The sequence below is a fragment of the Neovison vison genome, chromosome 2 (assembly GCF_020171115.1).
Source record: "Neovison vison isolate M4711 chromosome 2, ASM_NN_V1, whole genome shotgun sequence".
In the NCBI taxonomy this organism is placed as follows: domain Eukaryota; kingdom Metazoa; phylum Chordata; class Mammalia; order Carnivora; family Mustelidae; genus Neogale; species Neogale vison.
The window spans coordinates 27,595,513-27,608,884 of NC_058092.1; the positions used below are offsets into that span (position 1 = coordinate 27,595,513).

Genomic DNA, 13,372 nt, shown 5'->3' on the forward strand with positions numbered 1-13,372 from the left:
TTACAAGTGTATGTTTGTATTTATGTGCCTGTATATGTAGGATCAATGTGTCTTTTTAAAGAAAAATTGGTTTTGGAAACACATTTATAGAAATAGCCTTTTGATCAATATTTATTTACTCTTTAGCATTTCCTAAGTTTGGAACTGGTTTTTCTTTTCACGTGTTTCTAAGAAAGTATTTTATTTTTTTTTTTTAAAGATTTTATTTATTTATTTGACAGAGAGAGATCACAAGTAGGCAGAGAGGCAGGCAGAGAGAGAGAGAGAGAGAGAGAGAGGAAAGCAGGCTCTCTGCTGAGCAGAGAGCCCGATGCGGGACTTGATCCCAGGACCCTGAGATCATGACCTGAGCCGAAGGCAGTGGCTTAACCCACTGAGCCACCCAGGTGCCCTCTAAGAAAGTATTTTAAATAAAATTTATTCTTACGCAAACTAAGATGAGTTTTGGAAGGGAGAATTTCAGTGACGGATGCTGATGGTTTTTGTTTGGTTTTTGTTTTTCATTTAGAGTGGCTGCTTTTTGCTTTCACAAATTTGGAAAATATTTAGTTTCATATATTCCTAATGATAAACATCGTTAGGATAACTTAAGTTTATGTACTCTAGACTAATGTATTCTGCAAATTTGTATACCTATATGGCAGTGAAAGGACTGAACATGACATTTTAATTTTTATAGATATACGCCTGTGGGGCGTTCCTTTTTCTCAGCTCCAGAAGGATATGACCACCCTCTCGGAGGCGGCAGGGAAGTATGGTTTGGATTCCATCAATCTGTCCGACCTGCCATGTGGAAAATGATGCTTAATATTGATGGTAAGGGAGCTAAAACTACATTCTGTCTTGGGTAGTTGAATCCTGTCTATGCGTTCTGTGTGTACAGTTTATATATAATTATACGTACTGGTGTCTTGGGAGTAATATTTGGACACATACTAAGACAGAGTCAAAAAACATTTGTATTTTTATTATGTTTGGTTTAGAAAGCCTTTACACAGAAGTTGTCCTGGAATGCTACTAATTAGTGCATGAAGTAAGCACATTAAAGCATGTACAAAAGCCTTGACATGATTATCTGAACAATCTCACTTTTGTCCTTTTAACTCTTAAGCCAGTATTTCATTATGAAATTCATGTTTTAAAAGAAAAATAGTCTGTTGGTCATGGTGAGCCCAGGTGTTACACCTACCACTGATGCTTATAGTGGTGCTAATTGTAGTCTCATTTTTAGCTCATAAATATTTTTGAGTATATATAAAAGTAGGGGGAATAGTATGATAAACTGCCACTTTTGTGCTGCCTGTCAAGAATCTTCCACCTTCCTTAAACTTCCTATATTTACTCTTCTAAATCAGATCCCAGATAACAAGTTATTTTGTCTCTACTACTTTAGTATGTGCCTCTTAAAAAATGGGTGTTTTCTTACATAGTCATAATGCCATTATCTTATATAAGAAAATTTTAGTAATCATTTATTTGTAGCCTCTAGTTCCCTGTCTGTAATCAGATGTCCTTGATTATTTCAGATATGTCCTTTTATAGTTAGGTGGTTCTAACCAGGTTCCAAACAAGATCCACCTATCATGTTTAGCTGATACACTTTTTAAATGTAGTAGTCCCATTTCCTTCCTCCTGTTTTGTTTTGTTTTAAATGCCATTGACTTGTTAAGGAAGCTCTATCACTTGTCCTGAAGAATATCCAAAAATCCACATTTGTCTTTTGTTCTTGTGGTGTCATTATCTTATTCCGCTGTCCCCTATATTTCCTGAAAGTGAAAGTTAGCCCTAGAAGTTTGGTTCGATTCTGGTTCAGAATACTTCATACGTGCTTCATATTGTATATTAGGAGACACAACAGTATCTAGAGGTTCCAGTTTTAGTGATAACTAAATCAGTTGGCCTGATCTCTCCATTGTAAATCTCCCAGTCAACATTTCTATTACTAATATTCCATTCAGTAATCATCGTTACCCAGATCATCTGTTTCACTAGTGATTACCAAGCGGTATTTTTCCTAATTCTGTATTTGTTGTCTTTGATAGTATTTTTGCTTTCTAGCACAGGAGGAAATTTCAGGCTCATCTTGTATTTCCTGCTCTGTATGTGGAATCAGCCATTCCTTCAAGGATCTCTAGATCTTTCCAGATCGCTCCCTAGTTTCTGAATTATTTTCAGTTGCTTCTACCATTGTGGGAATATGTCACTGAGGAGCTGTATCTCAGAAGTCCTTTTTCTTTTTTTTTTTTTTTTTTAAGATTTTATTTATTTATTTGACAGAGAGAGATCACAAGTAGGCAGAGAGGCAGGCAGAGAGAGAGAGAGAGGGAAGCAGGCTCCCTGCCGAGCAGAGAGCCAATGCGGGACCCGATCCCAGGACCCTGAGATCATGACCTGAGCCGAAGGCAATGGCTTAACCCACTGAGCCACCCAGGCGCGCCAGAAGTCCTCTTTCAATGTACAGGAGGGGTGTTTAGTTTGCCATTTCAGAACATTGTTTCCTGTATATGTAGATACATCTTTAAGATAGATTTCAAGAGGGAAGATTAGTAGGTCAAGAGCAAATGTATTTGTAATTTTTTTTTTAAGATTTTATTCATTTATTTGACAGAGAGAGATTACAAGTAGGCAGAGAGGCAGGCAGAGAGAGAGAGGAGGAAGCAGGCTCCCTGCTGAGCAGAGAGCCCGACGCGGGACTCGATCCCAGGACCCTGAGATCATGACCTGAGCCGAAGACAGCGGCTTAACCCACTGAGCCACCCAGGCGCCCCTGTAATTTTGATCATTATTGTCAGATTGTCCTCTGTAGAGGTTCTAAGTATTGTGCATCAGTGAGTGAGACTTCCTGTTTTGTTGCCTCTAGAAATGTGAAACTCTAGATTCTATTAATTGGATTTGCAAGAAATCATTTCCTCATGTACTTTTGCATTTGGCCATCTTTTCACATGGGTAAGGGTCACCTTATTTCCTTTTTTTTTTTTTAATTAGCTGTTTTTGTCTTTTGCCCTTTTTTTCTGTTGGATTTTCAGTTTTCTCATTTACTGAGAACTTTCTAAATTAAGGATATTGACCCCTTGTATTGTGAATTGTGTTTATCCTTGATTATTTGTCTTTTAACCTGTAGTATGGTCTTGTTTTTGTATTTTGCCATGTAGAAATTTGAGTCTTTGGGGGTTGAAGGATAGTAAATACATACACAAAGACACTTTAATGTAGTAGTCAGTCGTTTCTTTAATGGCTTATAGTATCTTATAAGGCTAGTCTCAAATTTCTCCTCAGGCTTTTCTAGGCTATTTTTTTTAAAATTTTATTTATTTTTTTAAGGTTTTTATTTTATTTTACTTATTTATTTGACAGAGAGAGAGATCACAAGCAGGCAGAGGCAGGCAGAGAGAGAGAAGGAAGCAGGCTCCCCGCCGACCAGAAAGCCCAACGTGGGATTCGATCCCAGAACCCTGAGACCATGACCCGAGCCAAAGGCAGAGGCCTAACCCATTGAGCCACCTAGGCGCCGCTCTAGGCTATTCTTAATTATTTTACCATGTAGACTGTAGAAACACCAGTGGATGTGGAAGAATGGTCTGTTATTTTTATTAAAATCTCATGACATTTATAAATTATTAGGACAGATTGGCATCTTTAAGATAATAAGTCTTTCTGGCCAAGAAAACACTGTACCTTTTTATTGGTGCAAGATTACTTTTGTTTCTTTCAGGGGTATTTTAAAGTTTTCCTCATGTAAAAGTTGTGCATATCTTGCACATATTCCCTCCCCCTTTTTTTGGCTGTTAAATGGATTTATACATTCTAACTGGTTATTGTTCGCATACATGAAGGCCTTTGACTTCTGTATACCGTCTCTGTTTCATTGAGTTCCATTTTTTTATAATAGTTATTCAAGTAATTTTCTTGGCATTTCTAGGTTATAATCATTTCATCTACAGATAATGATAGGTTTACCTCTTCCTTTGGATTTTTATACTTCTAATTTTTTTCTTATCAGATTATATTGACTAATTAGACAGTGTTAAGTAAAGTGATTAGTGGGCATCTTCTTTTTATTCCTTACCATAGAAAGGAATGCTTCCATTGTTTCTACATTAAGTATGATATATACATATATATGAATATGTATAAGAGCATCTTTTGATTTCTATTTTATTAAGTACTTTTAATCAAGAATGGATGTTGAGTTTGTCAGATTTTCTTCTTAGGATCACTGGAGCTAATGATATGGTATTTCTTGTTTTTTTTAATGAAACACTGAACCAAACTTGTGTTTCTTGATTCTTTTAATGTGATGCTGTATTCTGTTTGCTAATATTTTACTTTTTTAATCAAAATGCAAAAGTAAGTTTGATCTGATCTGTAATCTTTTTTTCTGTAATCTTTTTCAACTTTTGGTGTTAATCATTTATCTCATAAAAAATTTTAAAGTTTTTATTTTCTAAAATGTACAAGTTTTTAAATAGTATTAAAATTGTCAGCTCTTGAAATAAAGTTAGAGACAGTTTATGATAACTTACTGATATGAGGAATTTGTAAAACAGGACAGAGGATCATAGGGAAAGGGATGAAAAAATGAAACAAGACAAAACCAGAGAGGGAGACAAACCATAAGAGACTCTTAATCTCAGGAAACAAACTGAGGGTTGCTGGAGTGAAGGGGGGGATGGAAGGAATGGGGTGTCTACGTGATAGACATTGGGAAGGGTATGTGCTATGGTGAGTGCTGTGAATTGTGTAAGACTGATGAATCACAGGCCTGTACCCCTGAAACAGATAATACATTATATGTTAATTTAAAAAATAATACATTATATATTAATTAAAAAAGAAAGAAAAAAATTGTCAGCTCTTTCAAGATTTGGTAGAATTCTCCTGTAAAATCTTGTTGCATGGTCTGTTTTGCTTGATGTGTAGTAGCTGTTGGAAAACTTCCATTCATTTTGTGAAAATCAGTTTGTTTAGGTTCAGTCTGGGGTTCAGTTTTGGTAGGTTATATCTTACTAGAAAATTTTATTTTATCTGTATTTGATTTTTATAGAGAGTTTTATATAGTTTCTTATTTTTTTAAATTGTTTCTACTTCTCTGGTTTCCCCCCATTTCTTATTTTGTGTATTTGTGTTTTGTCCATTTTATTTGTGTTTTGTCCATAGTAGTTTAAATAACTGGTTTCAACACCTGCTGCCACAGGCCACCTGGCAAAAGAGCTTTTGAAACTTTTTTTTTTTAAGTTCTCTGGCTTTCTGTTTTCTAAATTCTTAATTTCTGCTTTTAGCTTTATAAATGTTTTCTCTTCTTTTTTCCTCTTTTGTTACTTTAGTTGTTTTTCTAACTTTTTGAGCTGTTAGTCACTTACTCATTTTCATTTTTTCTTAATGTTGACCATATTTAAAACAATGAATTTTCTTCAAATCACTATTATAGCTACATCCCAAAGCGTCTAATGTGTAGAAGGTTTTTTTGTTTTGTTTTTAAGATTTTATTTATTTATTTGACATACAGTGATCACAGGTAGGCAGAGAGGCAGAGAGGCAGGAGGAAGCAAGCTCCCTGCTGAGTGGAGAGCCTGATGCGGGGCTCGATCCCAGGACCCTGGGATCATGACCTGAGCTGAAGGCAGAGGCTTAACCCACTGAGCCACCCAGGCTCCTCTAATGTGTAGAAGTTTTATTATTGTCTAGAAATACCACAAATTAAATTTTTATTTTCCCTCTTATCCAAATGTTGATTGAGAGACTTTTTATATTTTCAGATTGAAGAACATTTTATTTTCTGATTTTGTTATAAATTTCTAGTTTTGTGGGTTGTTAATCAGAGAATGTGGCTTATATTTCTCCTTTTAGAATTTGTTTAGGTTTATTTTGTAGTCTAGAGGCTCCTGGGTGGCTCATTGGGTTAAGTGTCCAACTCTTCATTTTGGCTCAGGACATGATCTCAGGGTAATGAGATTGAGCCCTGCATCAGACTCCCTACTCAGGACAGAGTCTGCTTGAGATTCTTTTCCCTCTGCCTCCCGCCCCTTTGCTTTTCCCCATGCTCACAGGTGTCTGAGCCCTCTCTCTGTGTGTCTCTCTCTCGAAGGAAGGATTTGTTGAGGTATATTTTGTAGTCTAATACATAGTCAAATATTGTGAAAGTTCAATATGTATTTGAAAATACATGTATTCAGTTATCATTGTTGAGTTAAATGAATATCCATCAGTGCTTACCATTTAGGTTATATTATTTCTGTTTACTTGTTCTCTCAGACTGGGAGAAAAATTTTAAAATTTCTGCTATTACTATGTTTCTCTCTCCCAGATCTCCTTTGATTTCTGCTTTCTTAATGTTGCTGCTGTATTATTAAGGGCTTTTATATACCTCTTTTTTCATTGTGACCTGTACCCTTTACAATGATAAAATGACCTTTTTATACTTTGGGGTAAAAGTCTGTGTAATCTAATGAAAGAATTACAATCCATTTGTTTGTGAACCTTATCCTGTAAACTTTTCTTTTCCTTTATCTTTTTTAATACTTTCTGAATCACAGATATATCTTGGAGACAGCATAGAATGGTTTTGCTTTGTAGGTCAATTTAAAGCTTTTTTTGTGTTAATACATGAATTAAGCTGGATAATAAGAAGGACATACATGCTTGGTCTTAGTTGTGTAACATTTTATATTCTATTTTCTGATTATATATGTTCTTGAAACTTAAGATGGTCTGTGTGCTTTTTATTTTATTTATTTATTTATTTTTAAAGATTTTGTTATTTACTTGACAGACAGTGAGAAAGAGAACACAGGCGGCGGGGCAGGGCAGGGATGGGGTGGTGGGGGCAGATGCAGAAGCAGTCTGAGCTGGGAGACTGACGAGGGGCCCGATATCAGGACCCTGGGATCATGACCTGAGCTAAAGGCAGACACTTTTAACACCCCTGTTTGTATGCTTTTTAAATAATAGTTTTGATATCAAGAAGGGTTTTTTCCCCCACTATGGTAACTCTTTATACTTATACTTTCATATAATACTCATGTTTGTTTGGTTTTTTTAAACTACTTTTTTTTTTTTTGAAGTGTGGTTGATAATGTTCTATTAAGTGTACAACATAGTGATTGGACAAGTTTGTATATTATGCTATGCTAACCACTCATCTTTCTCTCTTTTAAGCAGTGTCTTTTTTCCTTTATAAGTAACAATTATATTAGCTTTTTTCTGTTCCTTCCCTTGTTTCCTCTCCTTTACTAACTAGTTTTAGCAAATATACCATTATTTTATTGTTCTTTATAATTTTGCTTAAACTTTTATTGTTTGACTTTCAACATTGACTCCTCTGTTACTGTAAGGTACAGTGAGTTTATCCTGCTTCTTGTTTTCCACTATCATTGTATATTGTATTTGTATGTATTATTATTCTTACATTATTAGAGTATGTAACAGTTGCATTCCATTCTATCACTAGTATATCCATTTGCTTTCATCTGAAATCTATAATTAAGTGTATTTGTGCTGTCAGTCCTCTTGCTGAAATTTTTCCTGTCATCTCTTGGTTGCAGTTGTCCTCAGTTGTTTCATGTGTATATGTGTTGTAGTAGTTTTTTAAATTTTTTAATTTAGATTCAATTAGCCAATATATTGTACATCATTAGTTGTGTTTTTTTTTAAGATTTTATTTATTTATTTGACAGAGAGAGAGAGAGACCACAATTAGGCAGAGAGGCAGGCAGAGGGGGCAGGAGGGAGGAATCAGGCTTCTTGCCCAGCAGAGAGCCCGATGCAGGGCTCAATCCCAGGACCCTGAGATCGGGACCCGAGCTGAAGGTAGAGGCCTAACCCACTGAGCCACCCAAGCATCCCAACATCATTAGTTTTTGACATAGTGTCAGATTCTTCTTTAGTTGCATCCAACACCCAGTGCTCATCACAACACATGCCCTCCTTAATGCCATCACCCAGTTACCCCATCTCCCCACCCCTCCCTTCCACAACCCGTAGTTTGTTTCCTGGAGCCAAGAGTCTCTCATGGTTTGTCTCCCTCTCTGATTTCTTCCCATTCAATTTTCCCTTCCTTCCCCTATGGTCCTCTGCTCTATTCCTTTTATTTCACTTAGCATAATACCACCCAGTTCCATCCATGTGGATGCAAATGGTAGGTATTCATCCTTTCTGATGGCTGAGTAATATTCCATTATATATGAATCACATCTTCTTTTTATTTTTATTTTTTTATTTTTTTTAAAGATTTTATTTATTTATTAGAGAGAGAGAGAGGGAGAGAGAGCAAGCACAGGCAGACAGAATGGCAGGCAAAGGCAGAGGGAGAACCAGGCTCCCTGTCAAGCAAGGAGCCCAATGTGGGACTCGATCCCAGGATGCTGGGATCATGACCTGAGCCGAAGGCAGCTGCTCAACCAACTGAGCCACCCAGGCGTCCCTGAATCACATCTTCTTTATTCATTTATTCATTCATCTGTTGAAGGACATCTCGGCTCCTTCTACAGTTTGGCTATTGTGAACATTGCTGCTGTGAACATGGGGGTGCATGTGTCCCTTCTTTTCACTACATCTGTATCTTTGGGGTAAATACCCAGTAGTGCAGTTGCTGGATCATAGGGTAGCTCTATTTTAACTTCTTGAGGCACCGCCATACTATTTTCCAGAGTGGCTGCACCAGCTTGCATTCCCACCAACAGTGTAAGAGGATTCCCTTTTCTCCACATCTTCACTAACATTTGTTGTTCCCTGTCTTGTTAAATTCAGTTGTTTCTTCAAGAAGAGAAGGGCTCATGAATAAGAGCCAAGTGTTAACATACTGAAAACCATTTACTTACAGCCTTGTTCCTGAAGGATTGTTTGTCTAAGACAAAATTATTGACTTAAGCTTTCTTGAATATCTGCTAAGTATTTGTCTCCTGTCTTCTGACATTGATGTTCAGTAGAGAAGTATAATATCAGCTTCATTTTCTTCACCCTAGAAGGGACCTGTTTTTTCGTCTGGTTGCTGAAATTATATTTTTACACTTCTTTCACTGGATTTTTTTGTTGATGTTGACCATTTTAGGTCAGTTTTCAAAGGATTCCCTTTGAAAATGTAGGTTCAAGTATTCTGGGGTTTTTTTATTGTTTAATTTTCTTTTAAAACATTACTATTCTGTTTGCTCCTTGCTGTGCCTTTTTTAGTGTAATTTTCACCATGTGCTCCTTTTTTCAACTTCTAAAAATCTTTTTCTTCCAGTTCTTTCATGAATCAGGTCGATGATACTTTTGTCTTTACTTCTTTGACTGGCTGTCTCTTCCCTAAGTTCTTGAATTGCTGCTCGGAGATTTTCCCCTCCCTTTCCTTCCCTTTTTTTCCTTCCTTCCCTTCTTCCTTTCTTCCTTCCTTCCTTCCTTTTAATGTTTATTTATTTATTTAATTTCTACACCCAGCGTAGGGCTCAAACTCACAACCCCGAGATCAAGAGTCCCATGCTCTTCTGACTTACCCAGCCAGCCACCCTTGTGAGAATTTCCTAATAGTTGTATTAAGAAGTTTTAAATTCATGGGGCACCTGAGTGGCTCAGTCAGTTAAGTGACCAACTCTTGATTTCAGCTCAGGTCATGAACTCAAGGTCCTGAGATTGAGCCCTGCATTAGACTCCCTGCTCTGTGGGAAGTCAGCTTAAGGATTCTCTCTCCCTCTCCTTCTGTGCGCTGCCCGCCCCCCACTGTTAATATGTGTGCTCACATATGCACTCTTACTCTCAAAATAAATAAATCTTCTTTATTTAAAAAAAAATTTTTTTTTTTAATTCATGTTAAAAAGTAGTGTTATGGGGGCGCCTGGGTGGCTCAGTGGGTTAAAGCCTCTGCCTTCGGCTCAGGTCATGATCCCAGGGTCCTGGGATCGAGCCCCGCATCGGGCTCTCTGCTCAGCGGGGAGCCTGCTTCCTCCTCTCTCTCTGCCTGCCTCTCTGCCTACTTGTGATCTCTGTCAAAAAATAAATAAAAAATCTTTAAGAAAAAAAAAGTAGTGTTATGGTTTTCATCTACTTTGTGGTAATTTTTTGTTGAGTTTTGTCAGGGATGTTGTACCTGTACCGTTTTACTTTTTTTATGGCATCTTTCTGCAGATACTTACCACTCTTTTGTTACTCATATTTGAATTAGATGAGCTTTCCCAAACCACATATTGGAAGACTCTGGAGTGGAGAGAGGAGGGACAGGACATTAGGAGCAAGGTGGTTTCCCAGGTTTCTCTTTTCAAGGCCTCTGTCCTCTGTTCTGATGGGTTCTTTCTAAAAATATAGCTATGTCTCCTTTGCCTCTTAGTAATTTACGTGTATATGAGGTGAGAACTACCAGCCACCAGGTCCTTACTAGTTTCTGCTACCAAGGGATACAACTCCTCCTGCCTTTTAAACTGCCTGCTTCAAATGTTAACAGAATTTGTGAAGGGTATACAGAAGATCTTTGTGGGGTTCTATGAACTTTTCTGTAAGTGGAAGTTACAGATGAAAAGTGTGTGCCTAGCTTTTAAAGGAGTACTAGTGTCTGAGATCTGTTGCTTCCAGACCACCCTCCACTCATTCTCACAGCACTTTTACACCTCCTTTTTCTACCGTCTTCTGAGATTTTCGCAGTAAATCTCAATTCTAAACATTGCAGTTCCCTCTTAGGATAGGACCCTCTCTTTCTGGGAGTGAAGATTTGTTATTCCCTTACTAGACTCTTTTTATACTTGTCTTGCATAAGTTCTACCACTACCAAGTACTTTGGGCCATATTCACTTTTAATTTGGTATTTCACTTTTTCACTGTCTCCTGGGTTCACCAAATATGTAGAGGGGTTTTCTTTTCTTTTTAAATACATTCTCTTTGTTGTTCTGTATTGGGTTCTAAGGAGAAAAGTGGAAAAATTTGGAAGTAAAATGCTATTTTCTTACAGGAACTTAAAGTCTAGCTTTGGATATTATTAAATAATTTCTAAATAACCCATTGGTCATATAAATCGCAAAGAAAATTTTAAGTATTTTGAACTTAATGATAATGAAAATAATACATATCAGAACTGGTAAGGATAGCTAAAAACAATGCTAAGAGAGAATTTAAAACTTTAAATGCCTATCAGAGAAGAAGAAAAGCATCAAGTACCTAAGTGTTCATCTCAACAAGTTATAAAAATAGAAAATAAATACAAAGCAAATAGAAGGAAATAAGAGTTAAAAACAGAAATTAATGAAATAGAAAACAAATTTATTTGGTAGGTAGGAAGACTTGAAAAGTTTTTAAGAAGGATAGTGACATGATCATATTTGTTTTCCAGAAAGAGACCTCTGGCAGCAGTGTGGAGAATAGATAGAGGAGAAAAAACTAATCTCAGAAGCCAGTTAGGAGGCTTTTTCAATCACTAGTTCAGGTAAGAGATGGTGATGGTCTAATGTGGGATGGAGAGAAAGGAACCATATTATAAGGAATAAGTTGAAAAAATAGATTTAAGAGCCATGTCCAGAAAAAAACTTTGGGTATAGTTACTGGCACATGGAACTAAGTGGAAATGAACAGACCAGAGGATTTACTAGGTTTTTGAAAGAATTGCTTTTGGAAATAAACTTATAACCCTGGTATATTTGTCAGGTTCAACCAGGGAAACAGAACCTGTAGACCTAGAGAGAGATTTGGCTTACGTAGTTGCAGGGCCTCGTGAAGCAAGTCTGAAATCCATAGAATAGGCTGTCAGGAAGGGCAGACTGGGACCAGTGGGCATGGGCTGAAGCTGCTGTTCACAGGTGGAAGTTCTCCTCTGTGTCTCTTGGGGAAACACCAGCCCTGCTGTAAGGCCCTGCTGTTCAGCCCTGCTGAATGAGGCCCACCCACATTATCCAGGATAATCTCCTTTACTTAGTCAACTGATTATGGATTTTAATTTCATCTATTACTTACACTATAATACCTAGATTAGTGTTTGAATAGCTAACAACTAGTAACCCAGCCAAGTTGATGCATTTGAAAAACAAAAATATACCTGACCTGCAAAGTTACTCAATCTTTGAAACAATCTTCATGTTCCCAACCCTTCAGGCTCAGTGACTGTGCTATATTATAAACTAGCTTCCAAGAAGGGCATACTCACCAGCCTATAATCGGAATAATGATTCATTCATACCAGGTGTGAATGGTAGTGCTGTCAATTGAATTGGGAGATAGATGTGCTGTTACTGATTAGTTGGCAGTACATACTGTATATCAAATGTTAATATGTCCATAGCTTGAAAATCCTCTGGGACATACGGATAAAGATTATAATAGGTAGTTGGAAATGCAGATATGAAAATCTGTAGAGGTGGGAGCTAGAAGTAAAAGTATGGGAACTCCTCAGTATACAAATTTATATTTGAAACTATAGAAATGGAAAAACTTCTTTAGGAATAGTATTTAAAACAGGAATGAGGAGGATAAAGCCATTGGGAATACTAGAATTTAAGGAAGGAAAAAGGACCAATGAGCAGATAATGATTATCACAGGCAGTATGAAAGCTAAATAATGGTGTCAGGGAACCCAAGGGAGGAAACATTCATAGAGTAGATAATTTCACAGTTAAGCAGTGGGAACTTTTCCAGTAAAATCAAGAATAAAGGAAGGATATCAAGGCGATGATAATTTTAGTTATTTTGTGTTTGCTAACCTCTATTCTTCTTACAGGTTTCAGTCTACATGTTACTTCCTTGAGAAGCAGCATTTGACACCCTTCTCCCTCCCCATATCCTGCCATCCCCCAAGTATGAATTAGGTATTTCTTTTCTGTATTCCCATAGCACAGTGTACTCCTCCTGTAATATAGCACGTGTTCCTCAGCATTATAAGTGTTTATTGTTCTTTGTCTCCTATTAGAATGAAAGCTCCACAAAGCTAGGGACTGTCCATCTTAATCACCAGTGTACATACCCTCCATGCTTAGCACAGTTCTTGGTCATATTAAGCAAAGAATGAATAGATAAAATCAAGAACATAGAGGTAGAGCATCCAAATTATCCTGGAAAGTTAATAAAAGAATATTTGGACAAGTAAGTGATACAGTGAGATCAAGAGTTTGAATTGTACACATAAATAAGATTTTTGAGAGGTCTCTAAGATAAAACTTGATTGAAAGACAAAAGAGAAAATCTAAATGAATGAAATTGAGAAGACTCGATTTGGTAAGATGTCAGTTTTCCCAAAATTAATCTGTAAATGCAGTTTTAAATAAAATCTCAGGGACACCTGGGTGGCTCAGTGGGTTAAGCCTCTGCCTTTGGCTCACATCATGATCTCAGGGCCCTGGGATCGAGCCCTGCATTGGGCTCTCTGCTCAGCATGGAGCCTGCTCCACACCCCCCTCCCCCACCCCCCGCCTGCCTCTGCCTACTT

The 13,372-nt window shown here is 37.1% G+C and overlaps 1 protein-coding gene across 5 annotated transcripts in view; it reads left to right on the forward strand.

Moving 5' to 3' along the window:
* AGO3 (argonaute RISC catalytic component 3) overlaps positions 1-13,372 on the forward strand; it is a 129,578-nt gene that overhangs the window by 52,159 nt on the left and 64,047 nt on the right. For 3 of the 5 annotated variants that reach the window (XM_044237792.1, XM_044237793.1, XM_044237796.1), the window contains one exon: positions 680-816. In XM_044237792.1, the coding sequence (XP_044093727.1) occupies positions 680-816 (137 nt within the window). Of the gene's footprint in view, positions 1-679; positions 817-11,341; positions 11,384-12,387; positions 12,756-13,372 lie in introns of those variants that run through there. The other 2 variants (XM_044237795.1, XM_044237794.1) reach the window with 2 other exon arrangements.